The 26473-nt window shown below is 43.7% G+C and overlaps 1 protein-coding gene across 2 annotated transcripts in view; it reads right to left on the reverse strand.

Annotated features, from left to right (window-relative positions):
- Nucleotides 1-26473, reverse strand: part of SORCS2 (sortilin related VPS10 domain containing receptor 2) — a 719220-nt gene that overhangs the window by 151414 nt on the left and 541333 nt on the right. For both annotated transcript variants that reach the window (XM_083154662.1, XM_083154749.1), the window contains exons 4-5: nucleotides 8042-8200; nucleotides 5388-5461 (exon numbers count right to left, since the gene is read on the reverse strand). In XM_083154662.1, the coding sequence (XP_083010788.1) occupies nucleotides 5388-5461; nucleotides 8042-8200 (233 nt within the window). The remainder of the gene's footprint in view (nucleotides 1-5387; nucleotides 5462-8041; nucleotides 8201-26473) is intronic.

Genomic DNA, 26473 nt, shown 5'->3' on the forward strand with positions numbered 1-26473 from the left:
GACAGTCAATATGTCGTCTCAAGCAATATGTCGACATAGAACAGGTCTAAATACATTTTTCATGATTTTTTTTGCAAGAAAAGGAGTTTTTTTCGTATTTAACTAGCCTAGTGTGCACGAAGCATACTCTTATACGGTGTCCTTGTTGACTTATGTCGACAAAGACACAAAAAAAAAACATGAAAACCTCATGTGGATCCTTTTCATGTCAATCTTTTCCATGTTGGCATTTTGTCAAACTTTTTTACCATGTTGACCAAATGCATGTCAACCTTTTTCATGTGTCTAACTCTTGACTGTTGATTAATAGTGTCAGGGGGGACTGGCCTGTTGCTGCTGGTTGAGAGTGCAGTGCTGGGTGGAGAGCGTTAAGTCCTGTGATCTGTCCACCCCCCCCCCCCCGGGGTAAGCCTCCGGGTGACTAAAAGGCCAATACCTGTCCGGGCTTGCCAGCATCATCCCACTCACTCCACCTACCGCCCCCTCACAACAGAAAATGCAGGGACTAGGCCGGTGTGAGAGGGGCCAACCCAGGAATGTCCCTGCATGATCCAGGGACCATATTCCTGGGTAAGTGTTCAGAGAAAATATTACAGCCGGAAATTTCACTTGTGAGATTATGATGAACCTTTGAAAAAAAGCGTAAATAGATTTTATGAAGAGCCTGTTTCGTCTAACTATCATATAAAGGTTTTTTTTTTGAATCCCACGACCATTACTAATATATACAGTATTAATGCAGGATACAATGTATGGCACAGGAAGATCTCCTACCTGCAGAGGGAGTAAAGTGTTTGCTACACAACTATTAATCAGGATTTTGTTTTTCCTAAATAATGTTTTTTTAAAGACTGCGCAATAGGAAATCAAATATTTTTAAGAGACCAATGTAAAATGTAATCGACAATCCAAATTGCAGTGCTGTGACAGCAATGTCCCCACACATTGTGGGGGTTGTTCTTGTTGATTCGATCGGATACGAAATTGCATCCTTGCAAGTCAACCAGATCCCGCCTTGTGAATGGTGGTACGCCGGTCCACCATTCGCAAGGCACGCACATAAACATCCATTTGCAGCCTGCGGGGGAACACCCACATCATTTGGGGGTCGCAGACCATCGAATGATGTGGAACGTGCGCGCAGATCTAAGGTTGTTCAGAGCAGAACGCTGGGCGTTCCCATATGCTAATGGGCTGCCCCATCGCCTTACAACCCCTTGCCCTCCGTTCGCAAGGATGGGCGCGTGCAGCCAGTGAAAAGCTTCTAACAGTTTGTGCGCAAAGAGAAAACATCGGCCCTGTGCGAACGCATGTGGCTGTAAAAATGGACCTGAAAAAGGTCCTTAGGGCCTTATTCAGATCTGAGCTCAGTACAAATTTGATTGGAAAATGGGCAAAACCATGTGCACAGCAGGTGGGGCAGATGTAACATGTGCGGAGAGAGTTAAATTTGGGAGGGGTGTGCTGAAACTGAAATCTAAATTGCAGTGTAAAAATAATGCAGCCAGTATTTACCCTGCATAGAAACAAAATAACTCACACAAATCTAACTCTCTCTGCACATGTTACATCTGCCCCACCTGCAGTGCACATGGTTTTGCCCATTTTCCAAACAAATTTGTGCTGAGCTCAGATCTGAATAAGGCCCTTAGTGCGGAGTGAACCTTAGTCATACAGTATCAAATTGTAATAATACCGCCCAACATGGGACATTTCCGCTTTTTTGGGTAGTGTCCTTCTGTCCCACCCTGCAGGCAGAAGTGTTCCGTAGTGTTTGTGGTTGTAAGTCATGAATGGATGCTGAACCCAAATGCAACATGGATGCGTTGAGTGGGTCCCATTAATAGTACACTTGCCTACCTTAAAGTTCTCCTCTCCGGGAGAAGCCCAGAGAGGAGCCTTTCTGCAGCTTGGAGGCGGGGCTTGTCATTATGAAGCCCCATCTGCTTTCCTTTAAATGCAGTGATTCGCGGCTCTTCGGGGAGGGGGTGGTACTAAATGTCATTTTAGCCCCGCTCCCTCCCCAAAGAGCCGGTAATGCCGGTATTTGACTGGCAGAGGGAGGGGGTGTGGGGCTAATACGGGGGCTCCGCTAAATGGGGATGGGCTTACCCACCCTTCCGGGGGGCCGGGAGGGGGACACGAATTTCAAGACCCTCCTGGCCATACCGGGAGGGTAAGTATGATTAATAGTATGCAAACCGCTAGCTCCGATCTGTTTGACGTCCTATAAATATGCAGCCTCACCGCCCTGTTATGGCATTAGAATAATCCCTATTCCCATACCAACACACTTTCTAGTACATTACGGTATCTCTGTGGTTACCATTCACTGATGTTACTTACTATGGGAAGCTTTTGTTTGAGCTTGTGGCTCAGGGAAATGGGTAATTCCACTGAGAGCTGCAGGTTGTACACTTGCAAAAAAAGCAGTGATAAAAGTCATGATAAATAGGTTCCTTAATCTCATATCACACCAAAACTGCTGCACTTCATTCTAAGAAGGATTTATCCATCAAATGTGCAGCAATAATCTGACTTTTCCTTTTTTTTTTACCTTTTCTCCAGTGGTTTCTTAGTAAATGCTGTATGCGGGGGTGTGGTATAATTACCCGACAGTCGGGATTCTGACAGTCATTACTCAGATGTCGGAATCCCGACTGCACAGCGTGGGGAGCGCAATGAAGCCCCTTGCGGGCTCGCTGTGCTCGCCACGCTAATAATCTGACTTTTCCTTTTTTTTTTACCTTTTCTCCAGTGGTTTCTTAGTAAATGCTGTATGCGGGGGTGTGGTATAATTACCCGACAGTCGGGATTCTGACAGTCATTACTCAGACGTCGGAATCCCGACTGCACAGCGTGGGGAGCGCAATGAAGCCCCTTGCGGGCTCGCTGTGCTCGCCACGCTAATAATCTGACTTTTCCTTTTTTTTTTTTACCTTTTCTCCAGTGGTTTCTTAGTAAATGCTGTATGCGGGGGTGTGGTATAATTACCCGACAGTCGGGATTCTGACAGTCATTACTCAGACGTCGGAATCCCGACTGCACAGCGTGGGGAGCGCAATGAAGCCCCTTGCGGGCTCGCTGTGCTCGCCACGCTAATAATCTGACTTTTCCTTTTTTTTTTTTTTTTACCTTTTCTCCAGTGGTTTCTTAGTAAATGCTGTATGCGGGGGTGTGGTATAATTACCCGACAGTAGGGATTCTGACAGTCATTACTCAGACGTCGGAATCCCGACTGCACAGCGTGGGGAGCGCAATGAAGCCCCTTGCGGGCTCGCTGTTCTCGCCACGCTACGGGCACGGTGGCGAGCTGCGCTCGCCACCTATTTTATTCTCCCTCTATGGTGGTCGTGGACCCCCACGAGGGAGCAGTCGGGATTCCGACGTCGGAGTATTGACTGTCGGAATCCCGACTGTCGGGGAGCCGTCCGGCACCCGTATACGGTATAGAGACAGGAATTCCTACCATGTGCGTGACTGGTACACAAACACTACTAGCGCTTATGATTTAGAGCCTGGGTCCATCTAAGGACAGTGACAAACTGACTGAATTCTCTTCTATATTTGCAATTGCTCACTTCATACTCAGAGGGATATTTATCAATCGTTTGAAAAAGGACAAGAGCAGCCCCACAACAACCAATCCGTATTTAGCTTTCATTTATCTAGTACATTTCATAATTATTGGCCCTTCCTCAAAGAAGGAGGGAACAATAGATTTTCCTTTCTTTATGAGTATATTTAAATCAGGGCCGAAACTAGGGTTTCTGGCGCCAAATGACTTGCACCGGAGGCTGAGCGACCTTATTGGCGGGACCCCCCGCGCCCACATACCTATGTGCAGCGGGGTCCGGGGACGGGCAGCGATGGCTTTCACTTGTAGCGCTATTTGGGAGGCTAAGCGACATTATTGGCGCGACCCCCCGCGCCCACATGCCTATGTGCAGCGGGTTCCGGGGACTGGCAGCTACGGCTTTCACTTGTAGCGCTATTTGCCTGGCGGTGGGAAGCGAGGCTTGCCGGACGCTGATTGGCTCAGATAATTTAATTGGCATCCGGCAAGTCTTTTCAAAATCTGCTTCCTGCCCGCCGCCCGGCAAATGGTGTAAGTTACAAGCAGTTCTACCTGCCGATGCCCGGCCCCAGACCCTGCTGCCCGACCCCTGCTCTTACAGCGCACCCCCATCGAGCACCCGGGGCGCGTGACCCCCTAGCCCCCCCATAGTTATGGCCCTGTTTAAATCCATTAGGTTTGAGCGGTCCTGAAACATGGAGTCATACCCTCTTGACCATGAGGTGGGCGTTGCTGCATTACATCGGCTTCTATTTGCATAGGCAAACGCAGGGGGGGTTTCTGCTTGCTTGGAAACCTCCCATCCTTTTGGAAAGTGCTTTCAATTATGACAACAATAGCATTGGTATATAATATGATCATATAATATGATCAATAGAGCTGCCACCAGATCATGCAGTGTAAGGGACAGGGCAGAGCTGCTGCACATGCCCAGTGTACCAGATTCTGCTATCGCATTTACTGTATGTGTGGATCTGAGCCCTCAAACATCGCAATGGAACAAAGAGCAGCTGCCAGGAGGAAGAGACAGGAGCCTTACCATGAAGTGGGAGATCGTGAGCTTAGAGCTTGCAGTACTGGGTCTATTATGTTTGTGTATTGATTATGATAGGTTTAACCTTTTTCTGACCACTTATCTTATTTAAATGTTTGAAACAGCCTATCCTATAAACTATCTGTACTGATAAATAGTAATACCGTATTCCATACAGTGTCCAGTGTATAAAAAGACCAATTTCCAGAGCTGTTACCACTCCCCCAGACTCCCGTATCTACAGTATTCCAATGCGCTGCAGAGTGGAAGATTTTGGATTACATTTGGAAACCCCCATCTAACAATCCTACATTTGCCACTGATTTGGAGATGGGGTCGCGGCTGTGACAATATGCGAATTGTAGTTTCAGCCTAACACTGTACTAGCGTGCGTCTGACTGGGAAAGCTCTGAGACACCCACTTTCTGCACCTCTGCAGGCTGTAACACCGCCACCGGTCGTTCTAAACAATCCACCATTGCGTGCACTGCCGGCACTTGCCCATGGCCTATGGCAGGTTCTCCGTCTGTGCAACTGGGGTTGTAGCTGATCCCACTGACACTGGGCCCATTGATCTGTACAATAGTTGTATACCTTTTATCCAGTTTACAAGTAAGTTCTTGGAGTTCTAAGAAAACACTTCTTGCCAAACTTTTTCTTACTGTATGTTGTAATTTTTAACGTTTATCCATTCTTACATTGTTTGTGCTTAAGTATTTTGGCAACATTTATAAATAAGAAATAAACTATTATACTGTACAAACTATAAAAACCTACCAAAAAATATGTTCCTTGGTGACTTGTTCGTGTAAGAGATCCCATCTTTTTCCAAGATTCACTGAGACGTAGAGCTACAGAGACACAAATAAACAGGATTATGTGACTGATACAAACAGGGGCGTGGCTGATGGGAAAAAGGGCATGGCTAATGCAAACATGGGCGTGGTTGATGCAAACAGGGGCATGGCTGATGCAAACAGGGGCGTGGCTAGTGCATTTACCTGCTCACTAGGCAATGAATATATGCAGCTTAGCAAGAAGGCCTGCATTACCCCCTTAGTGGGAAAACTGTCAAACTTGGACCAACCAATCACATTGTCAGGCTGTGGGGCATATGTATTAAGCCTTAAAAAGAGATAAACGTGAGGCTGATAAAGAGAGATAAATGTCCAGCCAATCAGCTCCTAACTGTCACATTACAGGCTGTAGGGCAGATGTATTAAGCCTGGCAAAGAGATAAAGTGGAGATAACGCAGCAGACAATCAGCTGTGTTTGAAATATGACAGTTGGGAGTTGATTGGCTGGTGCGTTGGGATATGGTCACTAGATAGGCAAGCATTAGGTCAACACCACTAGGTTGACAGACATGAAGGTCGACATGACTGACATGACTGAAGGGTTAAGTCGACAGGGTCATTAGGTCGACAGTCAAAAGGTCAACATGGGATTTTTCACATTTTTTTGAGCCAACATGTGCCGACAGGCGGTATTTCATGCCCTACCATCTACTATTGCATGGTGGGAGAATAATATAGTGTGCCGAGCCTAGCGAGGCACCAATGCGGTGCACTTTTTTTAGTGCACATGTGGACAGTGTCGAAATTCGGGAAAAAAACATGAAAAAAAAAAAATCATGAAAAACCCCATGTCGACCTTTTGACTGTTGACCTTCCCCATGTAGACTTATTGACCCTGTCGACCTTCAGTCATGTCGACCTCATGCTTGTATGTCCAACGATCCCATTCCGGTGCGTTATCTCCTTCCACTTTATCTCCAGTTTATCTATTCGCCAGGCTTAGTACATCTGCCCCTGTGTTTGAAAAATGGGAATTGGGGGCTGATAATCCGCCTCACGTTTATCTCTTCTTAAGGCTTAATCCATCTCCCCCAGTGTTTGGAAAATTACAGCAGCTGATTGGCTGGTACTTTATATCTCTCCACTTCATCTCTCTTCAAGCATTGATAAAGCTCTTCTTTAGTAACTATGGGCCAGATTCTCTAAGCTTCAAAAGTGATAAAATAGAGAGTGATAAACAGCCAGCCAATCAGCTCCTGCCTGACATTTTTCAAACACAGTCTGATACATGGCAGGTAGGAGCTGATTGGCTGGTGATTTATCACTCTCCATTTTATCACTTTTGAAGCTTAGAGAATCTGGCCCTATATGTGTTACATACATTAAACATTGTTCCCAAAACATAGGCCTAGATGGGCAATTGAATCTATACAGTATATTGCAAATTATGTCCAACCAATAATGCTGCTAGCGAAATGGTTATTGGACGATAACTGCTGCCAGCCTGGTTATATCAGGACCCCATTAACAAGCCTCCATGAGCCCATAATAAGGCAAACCGGTGATCCAAGAGATAAATGGCCTGATCCTGGCTAATTTTGCTATGCACTTTATAATGACTATAACACATGATTCCGAATGTCCTGTTGTCAGAGGCGTCACTTACCCCTATTATACCCAGTGTAGAGCTGAGGGGCAGGTGTATGAAGCATTGATAAGAGTGGTGAAGTGAGCCAGTGGATAAGTTGCCCATGGGCCACCAATCAGCTTTGAAGTAACAGTTACCAAGAGCATTCTATAAAATTATACGTCGCAGCTGACAGGAGTTGGGTGCTGCCTGTGCTGATACAGTGCAGCATCTGTCTCCTGTCAATGAGCAGGAGCCGGCATTTTGGTGTTAGCCCTTGGTGGGTGACAAATGGGTATGACCTCACCCCCCTTTTGATGCCATTGCCTCTTATGTAAACGGGTGGTAACTCAAAGGATGAAGGACTTTATATAAAATGATGGAAGTTCTTTTGAAGATTGGATGTTGCCCACAGCAACCAATCGGAATCTACTTCTTATTTATTTACCACCTTCTAGAAGATAATAGACAGCATCTGATTGGTTGCCCATAGCAACATCCCATCTTCAATAGAACTCCCATTTTAGTAAATAAACCCCCGAAGACTGCCCCACCCGCCCGTGAATCCCATTGGTACCATGCCAGGGGATGTACACCAACAAATCCCCTCCTATGCGGCCAAAGGGGAGATAAATCATTTGATGTCGTTGGCCATCGAATGATTTCTCTCCCCTTCGGAAATGTCATGTGACATCACCCGCCCACCCCCCAGCAGGCACCGGCTCGGAAACGCCCAGCGTTTTCATGGTGAAGCCCACAAAACATTGAGCGTTACCCTGATGCCTCGATGACTGTGATAGTCGGGGAAGGCGTTAGTACAGTAGCCCTGCACATGCGAAAATGTGCCGCACCATTGGTCCCCAGCGTGAATACACTGGGGACCGATCAATAAAGAATCAGGCCCAAACTACAGTCGCTGGGATTTCAGAAAACTTTCCCAGTTGCAAGTTCAATAAACCGTAAGGAACATTTCAACTTTTAATAACATAAAACATGCAAACCGTACCTTTGAGTCTTTGCTGTACGCTAGCAACTTGTCCTCCTCCTTTGGATGAAAAATGAGGGTCTCCACGGAGAAGGTAATCACATGTTTTTGAAAGGTCGCCCCTTCGTCGCTGCTGGTGAAGAGGCATTGTTCGGAGACCGAGGAGCTGACAAGAATAATCTGCAAAGAGGGAGAAAGAAAAAACAATATCAAAACAAGTCAGGCTACAATGGGAAGCAATTAATGTAATTGTGCCGGCTCTGTATAAAAATGAAATCACTCAGACTGTTTTACAATGAATCAAGTTTATGATAATGACAGAGATCTCTGTGTGTGGGAGAGCGCGTCGTGTGCCTGCACTTAAGTCTAAAAAGAGAGGAGAAATGGAGCATCAGCGGAACATGGCAAATCGCAACCGATTATCTTAAAGTCACATGAACATTTCGCAGGAATGCTCATCTTCACTTCTAACCATTTGGGCTGTGTTCAATATGTATGAGCTAGTAAGATATCTAGGGGTTCAGTGTGTCTGGGCACACCTGCGTTTTTCCCTGTCACTCCCAGTGAATGTCCAATGGTGAATGTCCAATGGTCGCCGACCAATGAATGATGTGGGTATTCCCCCGCAGGCTGCAAATGGATGTTCATGATAAAATCCATTCGCAGCCAGTGCGTGCGAACACATGCTCTGAATGGGTGGTGGCCAAGCCACCATTCAGAAGGCAGGGTTTGGTGTACTGGCAAGGCTGCAAATTTGCAGCCTTGCAAACCAACCAGAATACCCCCCTTATTAGGCAGGGTTGCCTACTTTCTGTCTGCCCTCTTGGAGAGGGTAGCCTGTTCCTTGAGACAGAAGGTCGAGGCCGCTGAAGGTATGGGAAAGGGGGTGGGATGGGGCGGAGCTGCAGTGAAACGGCACATTTTGGGGAAATGGCCAGTGCGATCACGTCTTCGTGACCATGTCCCCCACCATGCAATACCGGTATTTCAGGCATTGCACAGCAAGGGGCGTGACTACAATGCTGCGACATGCATTATTTGATCGCCCGGACCCCTGTCAATGGGGTGGCGCACGGGAGATGGCCAGCATTCCGGGAGGGTAGGCAACCCTGACCGTATACATGTACAGTTGATTATCAGTCAGGCAGCGAATCCGCAGCCCTGCGATCAGTAGATCTGTTACAACCTAAAGCCCCATACACACGGGGCAACATATGCTTAGTGATGTGTGCTAAGTGATCTTGGCTAGGCGCCTTCCCTTGAGCTTACCGATGGCTAGATCGCCAATACAAATATAGCAATGTGTGCGGAGCGATCTGCGCTAACCGGTGTTCTTTATGCCCATGACAGGCGATCTATCTAGATTTTGCCTGCATGTGTTAAAGATCTGAGCGGGCAATGGTGAGCTGCAAATCGCCATCGCTATGGGGTGTACACACGGAGCAATTTGTGCTTTATTTCTAAGCAATCTAAATAAATTTGCCCCACGTGTATTGGCCATAACTTTAGTATTATTATACATTTTCTTTAAATACTAGACATACTGTAAGCTTAAAGGTCCCATTTGTAGAATATGAAGGTTCATTACCTGGAAAGAGTTACATTTTACTCGGTTAACATCAGCTAAGGGTTTTTTTCTCTTAAAAAAAAAAAGGTAAAGTAACAAGATGTGTGAAGAAATGAAAATGTAGCACAGATGAAAGTTGTGCAGCATTCTGACCCCTGTTCCTAAGAGACGCAGATGTGTTTTATCTATTTTGATGTTTTCCCAAATATCAGTGTCGCTTGTGAAGTAGGCTGAGCACAGGTCTGTTTCTGCTGCATTAATGTTTAAGGTGTATCCCTTTCTTTGTTTTTATGATTTATTCTTAGCTTCATTATCTGATCCAGTTTATTTATTAATTGTGTTGCCTCCTCCGCGGGCGGCGGTCTGTGTTTAGTTGACAATATTAGTAATAGTTACCACCCGGCATTAAGAATGTTCACACTGAGGAGGTCATTCTGGTTGACCCGCAAAGCTGCGAATTCACAACTTTGCCGGTCAACCAGAATGACCTCCTCAGTGTGGACATTCGTAATGCCGGGTGGTAACTATTACTAATAATGTCCTTTCAATATCATCAACAAGAAGGACATTTATGAAGTATATCATAGAGGGCTTTATAGGAACAGATTCACCCTAATGCTGTATACCAGGCATGTCCAACGTTGGCCCTCCAGATGTTGTGAAACTACACATCCCAGCATGCTTTGCAATAGTTTTAGCATTCTCTAATATCAAAACTGTGGCAAAGCATTCTGGGATGTGTAGTTTCACAACATCTGGAGGGCCAACGTTGGACATGCCTGCTGTATATAGTATTCAGTATGGTCAGTGCAGTTTTAACCAGCTATCCATGTTTTTTAACTAATGATCATGCTATTCTAAATTGTTATTTGTTGATTTTATTAAAGTATTAATGTGTAAAGATCATTCAATTGTTTTAGAAGGTTTTGTAACAAAACAGCGCTGCTAGAACCCTGAAGAGCCCCCCCCCCCCCCCTTTTTAATTTTTCTTGTCTTTGCAGCTGTTGGGTTTGGCCTCTCTTGTTGAGTGCCCCATTAGCGCTTCTCAGGAAGCATCACAATTTTCAAAACGACAGAACAACAAAAAAAGGCGTGGCTTCGTGTAAAAGGACATGGCTTTGCGGAAATATCTGGGATCTCGAAGCCACACCCCCAGTTGCGCTGCTGGGAATGTGACAGCTCCTGGCCACACCCCACTACTACATGGGTTATCAGATGAAGCGGCCCATTACTTGGTTCGGTCAGTACATAATAAATAATACATAGCCAAGTATCAGTTCAATCTATCAGGAGTTGTTTATACAAGACCTATTAAGCGGCTTTGGAAAAGTAACAAATGTATAACTGCAAACTATATTCCTGGCAGAGATTGAAAAGAAACCAAATTGCTCACATCTGCATTACGGTTACATAATGTATTAATAGAAATAAACAAATAAGAAAAGTATTCGGTCATTTGATTATAGATTACATTTTCCATGTCAAGTGTTACGGATAAACAAATAATATAATACGTTTGGAAAATATAAAATCTTCTGGAAATTAAAAAAAAAAAAATGAATTATAATTGGTACGGTTATTGCACAGGAAAAAAAAATCAACATTGAAGTGGGGAAGAGACCTGCCCCCACATTGCCAGTGTAGTTACCAGGCTGTGTATTATAGAACCCGGATGCAAACAATGCGACCAGTCAGAAAGGCAGAGTTGGCGGGATATCTTCTAGCAGCCGCCAATCAGAGGAACCTCCCGGCCCCTCTACATCCTGACACTCTAACCCAGTGTTTGGTGCACTGCCGATCAGTCAGACCCGCTCACACACACCTCCTTGTGTAAGGGTTATAACAAGGTACAGGTGGGAGACATTCTTCACAGGAAGAGGAGCAGCAGAACACGAGGACATGCACTGACACTAGAGGGAGGAAGATTCAGGGGAAATCTGAGGAATAATTACTTCACAGAAAGAGTAGTAGATAAGTGGAATAGCCTCCCATCAGAGGTGGTAGATGCAGAGGTTCCCATACAGTAGTACAATTTAAACATGCTTGGGATAGGCATATTGATATCCTTACAAAGAAATAAGGATCAAATATGGTTTGAGGTAACATGTTTAAAAATGGGGCAGACTAGATGGGCCAAGTGGTTCTTATCTGCCGTCACATTCTATGTTTCTATATCTAAGTACGGTCTTTAACATCTGTCCAGACCCAATTTAAAAGGATTCCAGTGGGCTGGCAGGAGATGTGCGTTAATGAGAGTTCACATATGTACTGAAAGCTCCCATAATCCTTTATTTTAGCTCTCTGGGGCAGATGTATAAAGCCCGGAGAAGTGATAAAGTGGAGATACCGTGGAAGGTGATTACGCACAAGCCAATTAACTGTGTTTGAAAAATGACATTATCACCTTCCACTGGGCGAGATTCACCAAACTAAAAATGCTGTAAAACCCCCGTTTTCGGGGTTTTTACCGAATTTTCATATGCAGCAAAGCCCCACCGCCGGGGCTTCACTGCGGGGGGTTACGCCAGTTCTAGATGGCGTAACCCAATGGATGCCTATGGGCTTCCTTTCGCATCCCCCGCCGCCCCGCGCGCCCCCCGCTGATATGCGCTGCCCTCCCCACACCTGTGTCTGGGCAGCCTCCTGCTGTGCTGCCCGGACCAGTGATCTCCTCCTCCCTGCACCTCTTCCGTGTGCAGGGAGGAGGAAACAGAGCCCTTACAGCTGGGTAAGGGTGCAAGCAGGGAGGGGGGAACCCGCAGCACATCGCCGCCCATCGCCTTTGAGTTAATAATCGCATATGTTAGTGCATATGCGATTATTAACAATGCGAATGCCGGTGATGTGCTGCGGGTGTTATTAGTGAATCCCGCCCATAGTATCTCCACTTTATATCTTCACCGGGCTTTATAAGTAATGCTTCCCTGTCTCTTACAACAGATCATACTGCCACATAAGTGGGCCAATTAACCAATACATACCTCCCAACTTCTGCAGTTGGGAGGTCGGGACTCTCGCGTGGTGAAGACACACGTGCTCCTGAAAAGGGGGCGTGACCTCGCGAAAAGGCCACGCCCCATTTTCCGACGCTCGTCCGCGCTGAATAGACGCTGTGCGCATGCGCACGGCGTCTATTCTCGGCAGGCTGGGGGGACTCCCAACTGTCCCCCCCCCACCGCGGGACAATGGCGGCCCCGGGCGGGACGCGGTAACGTCCCCGAATATCGTGACGTTTCTGCGGTAAGCGGGACAGTTGGGAGGTATGACCAATAGCCTGTGACTATGATTATTTGCCATATATATTATATATATATATAAACAAACATGTTTTACTTGTCAGTCTCATTCATCTGTAAGGGAATGATTTTACTAAGAACCTAACCTGTAATATTTATAATTCCCCTGATGGAGATAACTGTAATAACATTCTTTTACCTTAAACAAGAACTTCCCAGCGTTCCGGCTCTTTGCTAAGTTTCGGTAATTATTTTTACACGTCTCTGTCATGAAAGGCTTCATCTTTCATTAGAGGTCTTGACAGAAAAACACAGGACTATACATAGGGTCTATTGGATGAAAAATGGAACAGCTGCTACCATAGTAATGTTTTATTAGGCTCTACACACGTATCTCCTGACTGCTATACCAGCCTGATTAGCAGGTGGAACATGGCTGCAGTCTAGTCAGCTCTCGCTTCATCTCACAAAGAATGTATATTATCATATGAGAATCACCCCCTGTGCCCCCTACTTAATCCGGCCTTGGCCTATGTTGTAAAGCCTACACATCATACTTGCCTATCCTCCTGTACGGGCACAGAATTGAGTCATCATAGCCCCACCCCCTCACTGTACGCCGTACTACTGTCTTTACAGCGCTGTATAGTATAGTGGAGTCGGAGCCACAATGATGCAGTTGTGCCACAACACCTCCTGACAAGCCCACCTACCCGCAGGTCATTTTTTATTTATTATTACTAGTTATTTATATAGTGCACATATATTCTCCAGTGCTTTACATTCTCATCAGTCCCTGCCCCCAGAAGAGCTTACAATCTATATTCCCTACCACATGTACACGCACACACACAAATTCATTCAAGGGTTCATTTTTTGTTGTAAGCCAATGAATCTACCAGTATATTTTTGGATTGTTGGAAGAAACTCGAGAACTCGGAGTAAACCCACGCAAGCACGGGGAGAATATACAAACTCCACACAGTTAGGGCCATGGTGGGAATCGAACCCATGACCTCAGTGCTGTGAGGCAGTAATGATAACCATTGCACCATCCGTACTGCCATCTCTACATTGACCAGGCTTCCCTCTCCTGCAGGAAGCTACCCACACCACGGCATGCTTTGGAATCATCACAGGTTTTAATTTTTTTCTCCAAATCCTCTCAGTCCCTCCTAAAATCCCCCCCCCCCCCCCCCCCCCCCAGTCATGGCCCTGTTAAGGTCAAGGACTGCAGATTGACAGAAAATATTTAAACATTCTACAGACAGGGCTGGCGGCAAACACATTTTGGACATAATAGCAGCGTATATCAAAATGAGGAAAACAGACCATAATATACAGCCATAGGTGTGCGCACATAGAGTGTTAGGGGTGCACAGGCACCCCCTAATGCTGTGCCCACCCTTATGAACACCTCCCTGCCGCAACCAGCAATACCTTTTACCAAATACTTTTGCTTTTTAGTACTGTATTACATTAAAACAAGTGCCCATCATCAATGTGTGTTTTTTATTGTTAATTGCACTAGACCATTGCCATATCACTACATACCTGTGTCACCCATATATATTTTTTACTTTATTTGCATGTACTGTTACAGTAAGTAATTAGAAGATTAAAACTGAAATAGGCAGGATATAATGGTGTGGCTGAGAGATGTTTTATATTGTAGCGAGTGCCAATAGCTGATGGTAGACACGTCTGATTGGTGGTGTTAGACACACCCAATAGGATGGTGCACCCCCTAATGAAATGTACTGCGCACGCCTATGGATACAGCACTGGTACCTGTTGCAGTATGTGGAGTATTACTAGGGGTAAACTGTCCAGGAAGTCTTTAGTTACCCCCTAAAGCAGGGGTAGCCAACTCCAGTCCCCGAGAGCTACCCACAGTGCACGTTTTCCAGGTCTCCTCACAGAATCACAAGTGAAGTAATTAGATCCACCTGTAATGTGTCAATGAGTAATGAATACACCTGTGCCACAGCTAGGTGATCTAGAAAATGTGAACTGTTGGTTGCTCTCGAGGACTGGAGTTGGCTGCCACTGCCCAATAATATCTGATCCCAAACTGGAACCACAACCAAAGTTAAGAGCTAATCTAATTCAAACAAATGACTGCCAAAACCAAGAATAATTTGCACATGAATTATTTGGTAAATCAAAGATTCTAACATAACAAAAAGTCAAAAACTTTTGAATAAAAATTGTAGTAACAAATTGGCATATAGACAATAGAAATGCAAAACTTTTCTAGGACAGAATTGTCATATTCCACTACCATATCCTTTGTGTAGCTTTGCAGGAGGGGGCAGGCTGGACATTCTGAACAATCTAGATATATAAGGTTATGGGCAAAAAAAATTATTATATGTTTTTCTGACAAACTTGCTATTCTGCTAATCTGTTTTACATCTTTTTTACTGCCCTTTGGCTCCACCACAAATAATGAATTCTGTAACTAAAATGTCTCTCTTCTGAAACATAACAGAGACATAATAGTATGTTCACTAAAGCTATGCTGTTCCGCACATATGCATAGAAAGCATGGGGTGATTCAGCCGAATTCGCTACCCTGGCGGATTGTTGGGTTTGCGCACGGGCGAATCTGCGCATGGGCAAAACCCCCAGAGCGAACGCCTTCGGCGAGTTTCAAATTTGCTGGGGTTTTTGCACACGGGGGGCGTACGGATACATGCATGGGGTGATGTTAGCGTACACATCCCCTCTCATGCAAGTGCGGGGATTGGCTCGGGGTGAAGGCTGTTCAGCGCGGTGCCCTTCACCTGCTTGCTAGGTAGCAAATATACGGTATACAGGTCTGAATTATCCCCCATGTATCTATGAAATAGATACATTATATCTGTGACTTGCTTAAAGGTTAATATTTTCGGTTAAAATCTAGTTAATACACTTTTATTTAAAAAATATATATAAAAAATAAATATAACATATTTTCTCTACAGGAAATCTACCTATATAGGGTATTTTTTAGCCTAAGAAATTCATAATCTTTAAAACATCGCTGGCTGTGCCATTATCCATACATGAAATGCTGATCTCATCTTTCTGCTTGGGACACCAGACATCTTCAAATAAACAAATCGGGCTAGATGATACAACCAAGACAATGCAATAATCCAGGGTTGCCGACTTTTAGATTCTACTCTCCGGGAGAAGCCCGGAGAGGATACTTTCAGCAGCCGTTTGGGGGGCGGGGCTAAAATGACATCATTAAGCCCCCACCCCCATGATGCAAAATAGCCTAGTTCATGTATCTCCGTGGCGGGGATGGGGCTAAAATTACGCGACTGTGACATTTTAGCTCCGCCCCCTCCTCTGAGACCCTTGGAAAGCTTAATACTAAATTACATTATAAGAGTTACATCTAACATTTTTTTTTCTCTTTAATAAAGATACGATAGGAGAAATAAATTTAGCAAATGAAAGTAAAACTAAAGTGCTTTTAGAATAAAGATTATTATATAATGAACACCAATGACATGAACCAAGGAGAATAAAAAGATAGATGCTGCAGGTACACTAAAAAATACAAAATGTCATCAATTTACGCACAGGCTAATATAAATGAGTCAAAAAAGCAAAACAATAAATAAAAGTGCAACATAAAAGTATATAATGCACATTTTTTATGTGTATAACATACATTGGCAATAGAAAACTTTAAAAATAAATCTATTGAATATTAAAATGAGTATAAAACCCTCTGTAAGAAAAAAAATGTTCAGTAAAATAACGTGCGTTTGAATAACTGAAAATGTGACACAATCCAAAGTTATTAAGTAGTTTACACTTTTTACCCAAAAGAATTAAGCCTCAACTAGAGGCTATAGTAAAAGATATGGCTCAGAAAGGGTACTCAATATAATATTTGTTAACGATCTCTGCCATCAGCTGTACATGCAAGTCAGTGGTGTATCTATAATTCATGCACATGGCCCCCTAAGTCCGAGGGGCCTCACACTGCACCCATTTTTGCAATATCTTTATCTTCTTTATATTTTTGTTTGCCAACCATCAAATTATTTTTTTACTTGTTCTGAAATAAATTATATGACTAAATTGGGGCAGGTGCTAATGTCATATGATGTCAGATGCCAGCCCCATGCAGGATTCGACCTGGTGTGGGCATGCCTAGGAAACACTTTGCGTTCCCATGTGACAGCTCCCTGCCTGCCTCCCCCCTCTGTGCAAACGCATCAGTGATCGCACGGCGGGCCTGCACATTCTTATATTTGCCGATACGCACGCCCAGCCCCCTGACCGAATTTGGCCAAAAAAGGAGCGTGTCTGAATTTGGGCCTAAGCCTTCCGTCCCTTTTAATATTTTTTTTAAGACTGCTTTCTTATGTGTTATGGGAATGCTCTACAGCTGAGCACATTTTTCTCTATATAAACAGTCGAGTTATTACTTTAGCTAATTATTACACAAACTTTACATTGAGCGCTTGGATTTATTTTCTCAGTAATAGTTTTATTCCACCTTAATTCTGGCCAACAACAACAAAAAAAAAAATCTGATATTAAAAAAAAAAAGTTAATTTGTCATAACTGTAGCGGAGGAAGTTCTGGGTTCTGCCAGAAAATAATCGGAAAGGTCAGAGCTGGAGTCAGACAAGATTCCGTGGCGAGTTACTTTCTGCAATTCCAGATATTTCATATCTTCCTTGCTTATTTTATTTATTTTAGATGAAATGTAATTGTGTCACCCGACACAGAAGAGTAAAAACAGACATTACGCTAACCCTTTATCCCAATATTTTGGATTCTTAAAGTCGATATATATAACATCTATATTTCTACTGCTCTTCACAATTTAATGAAAGTATAGTAATGAATAGAGACAGGATTATATGCAACATAAAAAGCTTGAAATATGCATGCAAATATGCATGAAAAATACTTAAAATATGCATAAAAAGTGTTAAAATATGCTACATTAAATAATAAAAAAAGTAATTTTTAACTCATTTATTCAAAAATCAGCATACAATTAGTTGCAAATAAACCTCAAATAAGTCCCACAGCATCTGTAGATGTCTACTACTGTACACAGGATTTTTTTTCTTCCTGGCTGCTACAGCAGACTGCATCGTCCAAAGCTCTTGTTGCATCAACTACACGGACCCTCATCTCCAGCGCCGATGGACCAAATGTCAGCATAGCGTGTGAGGGCGGCGCAGTGGAAAGATTTCTCCCTTTTTATGCATATTTTAAGTTTTTTTCATGCATATTTGCATGCATATTTCAAGCTTTTTATGTTGCATAAAATCCTGTCTCTACCCATTACATATAACGCCACACACCGTAATGCCCATTACACATAATGCCACACACCGTAATGCCCATTACACATAATGCCACACACCGTAATGCCCATTACACATAATGCCACACACCGTAATGCCCATTACACATAAAGCCATCACTGTAACGCTAATTAAACATAATGCCACACACGGTAATACCACACCGTAATGCCCACTACACATAAAGCCATCACTGTAATGTTAATTAAACATAATGCCACACACGGTAATGCCCACTACACATAATGCCAACACTGTAATGCCCATTACACATAATGCCAACACCGTTATGCCCATTACACATAATGCCACACACCGTAATGCCAATTACACATAATGCCCATTACACATAAAGCCATCACTGTAATGCTAATTAAACATAATGCCACACACGGTAATGCCACACCGTAATGCCCACTACACATAATGGCAACACTATAATGCCCATTACACATAAAGCCATCACTATAATGCTAATTAAACATAATGCCACACACGGTAATGCCCACTACACATAATGCCAACATCGTAATGCCCATTACACATAATGCCAACACCGTAATGCCCATTACACATAATGCCACACACCGTAATGCCAATTACACATAATGCCCATTACACATAAAGCCATCACTGTAATGCTAATTAAACATAATGCCACAGACGGTAATGCCACACCGTAATGCCCACTACACATAATTCCAACACCGTAATGCCCATTACACATAAAGCCATCACTGTAATGCTAATTAAACATAATGCCACACACCATAATGCCAACAGAACAAGACCTTAGTATGCAACCTTCCAAGATGCATGGAACAAGCGCCATTTTATGATGGAATATAACTTGGTTATCTCTGGAGATAGTATAATTGGCTTTTTATAATTGTCAGGTGAATAGTTAAGTTTATTGATACACAGAATGTGGTTCAATTGATACTGCAAATAGACATATAAAGGAAAGTTACATTTCAAGTTGCATTGTGAACAGTGTGCTGTAACTCATAGCAACTGAGCAGAAAATGTTATATAATGTACTGACAATTTCTTTTGGTATCTCCAGTTAACAATAAGATACCCACAAACTTTCTTATTTTCAGCCAAAGGGCAAAATTGTAAGTTTAGGACCTAGCAGTTGTCCTGTGCGAGAAAAGAGTGACAATGACTGAAGTGGGGGTGCTAAGGAGGATCTGAATTATGCAAACATAAGCCCAAAAGTTTCTGTTGGATAACGCCACATATAGATGGCGTCACCCACCTGGACCAAGCTTTGGAAATTATCATATTATTCCAATTATATATATATATGCTGTAGTCAAAACTCCCCACCAAATCATATATGTGTGTCTGCAATCTGGTTCTGATACCAGTCAGTGCCTTCACAACCACTGACCATCAGACATGAAATAAGACTAGATCAGAACCTTTTCAACTATCCTTGATTGTCTACGGGTCATTTATTTTCTGAAAATTGCAATGGACCACTTGCCTAAAATGTTGTATTCAAACTCCCATACTTGGACGGAAGTGTAACTCCCTTACTTGGACGGTAGTGTAATTCCCATTCTTGGATGGTAGTGTAACTCCCATACTTGGACGGTAGTGTAATTCCCATTCTTGGATGGTAGTGTAACTTCCATACTTGGACGGTAGTGTAACTCCAATACTTGGACGGTAGCATAACTCCCATACTTGGACGATAGTGTAACTCCCATACTTGGATGGTAGCATAACTCCCATACTTGAACGGTAGCGTAACTCCCATACTTGGATGGTAGTGTAACTCCCATACTTGGACGGTAGTGTACAGTGGGAGCCACTGCCATCTATCTCTATAATAGGATTAAGTCAGTAATTGGATTACTATGCTAATCCCCTACTCTATTGTTCTACTGTAACTCCCATACTTGGACGGAAGTGTAACTCCCATACTTGGAAGGAAGTGTAACTCCCTTACTTGGACCGTAGTTTAACACCCATACTTGGACGGTAGTATAATCCCCATCCTTGGATGGTAGAGTAACTTCCATACTTGGACGGAAGTGTAACTCCAATACTTGGACAGTAGCATAACTCCCATACTTGGATGGTAGTGTAACTCCCATACTTGGACGGTAGCGTAACTCCCATAATTGGATGGTAGTGTAACTCCCATACTTGGACAGTAGTGTAACACCCATGCTTGGACGGTAGTGTAACTCCCATACTTTGATAGTAATGTAACTCCCATAATTGATGGTAGTGTAACTCCTATACTTGCATGGTCTTGTGTTTCACCATTGCATTCATTGTATAAGTATATATATATATATATATATATATATATATATATATATATATATAGTGGAAGAAAGAGACTGGCACTCAGAGGTCTTAATACAAAGCGTGTATTCACAGCAAGTGAAAAAACATCCAACGTTTCGGGGCTTCACCCCTTTGTCAAGGTGTATGTGGTAACAAAGTAAAATGCAAGTGCTTACCTTAAATAAGGGGTGGTGGATAGGAGGCGGCGTGACACGCTGGGCCCTGTCTGCCGCAGCTGCGGGTGTATGGGCGGAAGTGATGCGGCTGACGCGGCCCAGATGGGGGTCAATGGATATTATTGTGTGCTTTTTCTTCTCTCTGCTTTTTCTTACTGTCCCTGTGATTTTCTTCCATTGTCTGAGATATTATGTATGCCTGCCTGCGCAAAACAACCACTTGTGCAGAAATAAGAATGGCAACACCCAGTCAGCCGACAACGGCCGTAATAGTGTGCTTTTTCTTCTCTCCGCTTCCTCTTACTATCCCTGTGATTTTCTTCCCATGTTTTCAATATTGTGTATAAACTTGACAGTAAACTAGTAATGCACTTACAGGATCATAAGTGACAACATCCAGATAGCCGATTTCGGCACAAGCAGTGTCTCCCTAGCTCTTCTAGCATCCCCGTGATTGCCATTCTGGAACAGTACTACTATGTACAGTCCAATCAGATTGTGGCCGGTGGCTCAACATTACAGAACCCCTTGATATCGTGAACACTGCCCAAGGTACCCCGAGGCAGGCTGGCAATATATGTCATCCCCGACTCCTCACATAGGGACAACTACCCTAATAGTGCCTCTGCCTAATACACACAGAATGTCATAACACTGGGAGTGCAGGCATCCACCATTTAATCAGCTATGACTAACAGGCTTTTTAACATGACACGTATACACTCACCGACTACCTGTCAATTTTAACAATGTTTATTTAAATCATTGTGCACGTGATTTCAAATGTACTTCTAATAATTTTTTCACTTTGTTTAATCACTCCAGGCAACGTGAGACTCTGGAGCCGTTCTGCCGCTGGCGATTGCGTAACGGACGAGCACGGTTACCTAGACAACCCCAGAGCTTGCGTCTCAAGCTCTTCCTTCAGTCAGTGCCGTCATTTGATCACTTCCGGCCGCGTCAGCCGCATCACTTCCGCCCATACACCCGCAGCTGCGGCAGACAGGGCTCAGCGTGTCACGCCGCCTCCTATCCACCACCCCTTATTTAAGGTAAGCACTTGCATTTTACTTTGTTACCACATACACCTTGACAAAGGGGCGCAGCCCCGAAACGTTGGATGTTTTTTCACTTGTTGTGAATACACGCTTTGTATTAAGACCTCTGAGTGCCAGTCTCTTTCTTCCACTATCCTACCGACTGGATGGGCACCGGGGCAGATGCCGCGTTGGAGTGAGTGCCGGACCGCATTGCAATATATATATATATATATATATATATATATACATACACACATTTGTCCATCGCTGTGGTGCATGCATACATCCCACTTATGATGGTTTTCATTTTCGAGAATACATTTTCGAGAATAAAGAGTATGGTTCCAATGCCATAATCACATGTAGTTGGTTCTTGAAGCCACTCTTTTTTTATGGGAAGATGGTGGTCCCCCACCCCTGTCACACAGCACAACCTTTGGCTGTGTGCATGAAAGGCCTCAGGTGCACAGTCAGATGGACGGGCAACAGTGAGTATCACTGCTACTTGCAGCAAGTTGGCCCCTGATAATGAATGCGTGAAATATAATTATCAGATACAGTAGATGCATTTCACATCCAAAGTAATAGTTTATTACTGTATTTGGTATAAACTTTACCTGCCCCAAGAACTGGACAATAGGGCCGCTTCAGGGATGTACATAAGAGACCGTGTCAGACCTCAACATAAAACTAGACCCATCACCGTGACAGCAGGATGATGAACTGTCACTAGCTGGCCGTATGGTTGGCCATAAATCATAAGCATTACATTTAATTTTAATTTTCCTCACAACATTATGTCATTTATAGTTGTATATATCTATGGAGACAGTGGGGCTGACAGCATAGGGGGTGTACATATAACACATGGTGATGGTACTGGCCCCACTTACACATTGGTGGTCACACCCACATGGTGCTGGCGACACCCACACAGTGGTGGTCACACCCACATGGAACCTGTCCCACCCACATAACTGTTACATTTCTCAAAACAGGCCCTTGAGCATTTTCAGTTCCAGACCCATTTGGACCTAAACAATTGATATTACATCCCTGCTAAAGGAGTGGCCACTCTCCATTCTGAATAAATACACCCCTTGGTTCCTGAAATATATCCTACAATGTTGCATCGGCCTAGTAATGATGGCTTAGGCCAGAGGTACAGAAACATACTGCCAGAGAAGTTAATCGAAACATAATTGTAAAGTGGTTTCTAATTGAATGCTCTGGTTCCTGTATCAGGGAGCATTATTACAGCGCAGCTCCAGAGCAAGAGGCACAGTGCTTAACGTGACAATCTGTGTGTGCTGTAAGGCTGCGGTTTTATTTGTAATACTATGGATGAAGGCACACCTCTGATATTAGTCTCAGTTGGAGAAAAGCATTTAAACATGATTTCTCACTTCCCATAAAACCAAGAATAACTTCGTGACTGGAAGGGAAATGAAAAATGTGTTGTCTTTTTGGAAACATATATTTGCACGCAGCCAAGCATTATGTGTGAATGCTAGTGTAGTTTATAGCTAACACACACTTTTATTTATTATATATATATATATATATATATATATATATATATATATATATATAGTGCTATTTTTCAGCAGGAACTCTGTTCCTGAACCTCTAATTAAATAGGACATCATCAGTAGTGTTCCCTCTAGAAATTGTGCCGGGCAGGGCGCCGGGACAGCCGACGGCACACTTGTGGGCGGTCGCAGACCACCGACGTCACTAAAGTGGGCGGACCGGGCCGCCGACGTCACTAAAGTGGAACACTAATCAGTAACTGGGTTCCTGAACCTGTTCTGGGCCAAAATGTACTTTTCATAAGATAAGTTTTATTTTTAAGTCACCTGTGAGTGCCTTTGTTTTGGGTGTTGATGTAACTTTGTATGTATTTTTATATTTGTTTATTGGTTGTCATGGTGATGGATACATCATGTTGTGGAGGCGTTGCTCTGGGGGGACGTGACACTGGTTGATGACGCTGAGGATGGGCATCCTCGGCGTGCATGCCGGACACACGTTACCCCCGCTGGCTTTTTCACAAATGTATTTAAAGTCAAATTGTTATGTCTGTTGTTTGTACCTGATGACAATATTTGTTTGATATTGAAATGTCGTCGATTAAAATTGTTGATTAGAAATAGCTTGGAGTGCTGCCCATTTTCTACCGCCTATTACCTTTACCTGTGCGGGCACCCAACACAGAATCGGCCTGGTGTCTTGGAATTGTATATATATAGGAAGCTTTCCAGTCTGACACTGAATGAGCCTTGGATGCCCAACACCCTCTCGTTAGTTTCCCAATGTCCTTCCTTGGACCACTCTCGGTAGGCACTGACCTCTGTGTATACCATGAACACCCCACAAGCCCTGCCTTTTTGTGCACACGCATTTACAAAACTGTAGAATGTCTATTTCTTTCAAAACTACAAATTCTGCTCTTACACAATGAATTATTTAAATTATTCGGAGAGACAGCAGTGCGATGAAAACTTGCCAACATTAACAATCCCAGCACAAAGTGGTTTTAATGTCGATTTAGCAGAGTTCTTAAGAGGACTGGTGTAAAAATGGATACATTGAGACAAATGAAAAACCCTTCCACATAATTAAAAGTAAATTAAATAGTCTCTACATAACTGGAGCACGAAAATAGACTCTTTGTCTGGCTTTGAGAAAGGTACCTGCAGAAAGTCTGCTTAATAAGCAGCAGGCAAAGGGCTGAGATGAATGTAAACATAGTCTCACCGCAATTTGTGTGCTGGTCGGATCTCCAATTGCACCGTGTGTACACACATTGGGCTAGATGCACTAAGCTTCAAAAGTGATAAAATGGAAAGTGATTAACAGCCATCCAATCAGCTCCAACCTGTCATGTCACAGACTGCGTTTGAAACATGTTAGGCAGAAGCTGATTGGATGGCTGTTTATCACTCTCCATTTGATCAGTTTTGAAGCCCATACCCTCCAACATGACTCATTCCATTAGGTACAAAGGGGCAGATGTATTAAGCCTGGCGAAGAGATAAACTGGAGATAAAGTAAAAGGAGGTCACCTACCAGCCAATCAGCTGTGTTTGAAATATGACAGTTGGGTGTTGATTGCCTGGTGCGTTATCGCCTTCTACTTTATCTCCAGTTTATCTCCTTGCCAGGCTTAATACATCTGCCCCAAAATGCTCTGTTCCTGGACTTCCCTGCCAGTGGCAGTTACAGAGGAGGGGCTCCAGCACAGTACAATATTCAAAGAGGGGTGGTCACATCAACTGTCAGTGAGACCAGGACAGTGATTTTTGGGGTGGCAGTAGGTGTGGCTCCCCTTTTTGAATATTGGACTGTGCTGCAGGCTCACATCTGTAACTGCCACTGGTAAGGAAGTCCAGAAACAGAGCATTTTGTACCTAATGGAATGGGTCATGTTGGAGGGTACGTAGTGCATCTGGACCTTCAAAGATGTGCAGAAACCGAATATGGGGGAGTCACTGATACCCCTTTTACACTTGCATAGACGGGTCATACCCTGGAATGTGTTCCCGTATGCTTCCCGGGACTCTACCCGGGAATGTACCCTTTCACACTGATCCCGGGAAATCTCTGCAAATACATATGCATGTCATTGGAAATGGACTCCTGGGCTCTGAAAGATGACATCAACATTTTTGAGCCCAAGAAAGCTCCAATCAGCAGCTTTTTTAAAGTTCCGTGTACCCAATCCTGGGTATGGGACCATTCACACTGACCGCATCCCGGGTCGATTCTGGAATCTACCCAGGTCAGGACCTGGGTAGAATCCCAGGATGTTCATCCCGGGATATTCTTTCAAGACCCTTTCACACTGAGCTAAATACCGGGTTGATGCGCGTTCATGTGCAAAAACCTGGGATATTTTTGAAAGTGTGAAAGGGGTATAATTCACCTGCCATAAACTTTTTAGTCCAGCGTTTTGACAATAAAAATGCTAGGAATAATACAAAGGATATATTTATAATATATCCTTTGTATTTTTCATATTCTTTATACAGTCAGAACTCGTATGATTGTTGTTGGAAAACAGAAGTTTGACCCTCCCCACTTTCGGCAGCACAATTTCTTGACAGCTTGTGAGTAAATGGGATAAAAATGCTCAGATTCTGAGATTGTGTTGGCAAATTATGAAACCTCAGGGAGGGCAGTCAGCCAGCACTGGAAGCATTCTTGTGTCTGCATTTGTGTTTGTATGCACGTTTTTACCGCATTTCAGGGCCAGCTCAGGAACAAGGCTACTACTGAGGCAATGGCTACAGGCCCGAAAAAGATAATCGGCCCAATCAGCATATCGGTATGCCAAGAGGATTATCCGCCATCTGTAAGAACTTTTTCACTTGCAAAAATACCAAGATGATTTTTATTTTGTCTCCTTTCCTGGTAACTTGGGATTTCTTGAGGTAAATTGTTGGAATAAAAGGTTTGGGGGGAATGGAGAGAGAATGACATGAGCAGATTGTTCATCCAGCCTCAGGCGGAAAGTCCCCTGGTAGAACGCGAGTAGGATTCCCGGAATGTAATTCATATAAGCATTTATGTTTTTCATGTGTATGACTTTTGCTGTATTACCAGCACACACATATTCCATAGCGCTTTACAGAGACTAGGCCAGATGCACTATGCTTCAAAAGTGGCAAAATGGAGAGTGATAAACAGCCAGCCAATCAGCTCCTACCTGCCATGTCACAGACTGTGTTTGAAAAATGTCAGGCAAGAGCTGATTGGTTGGTTGTTTATCACTCTCCATTTTATTACTTT

Source organism: Crinia signifera, chromosome 1 (genome assembly GCF_055691185.1).
Source record: "Crinia signifera chromosome 1, ASM5569118v1, whole genome shotgun sequence".
NCBI lineage: Eukaryota > Metazoa > Chordata > Amphibia > Anura > Myobatrachidae > Crinia > Crinia signifera.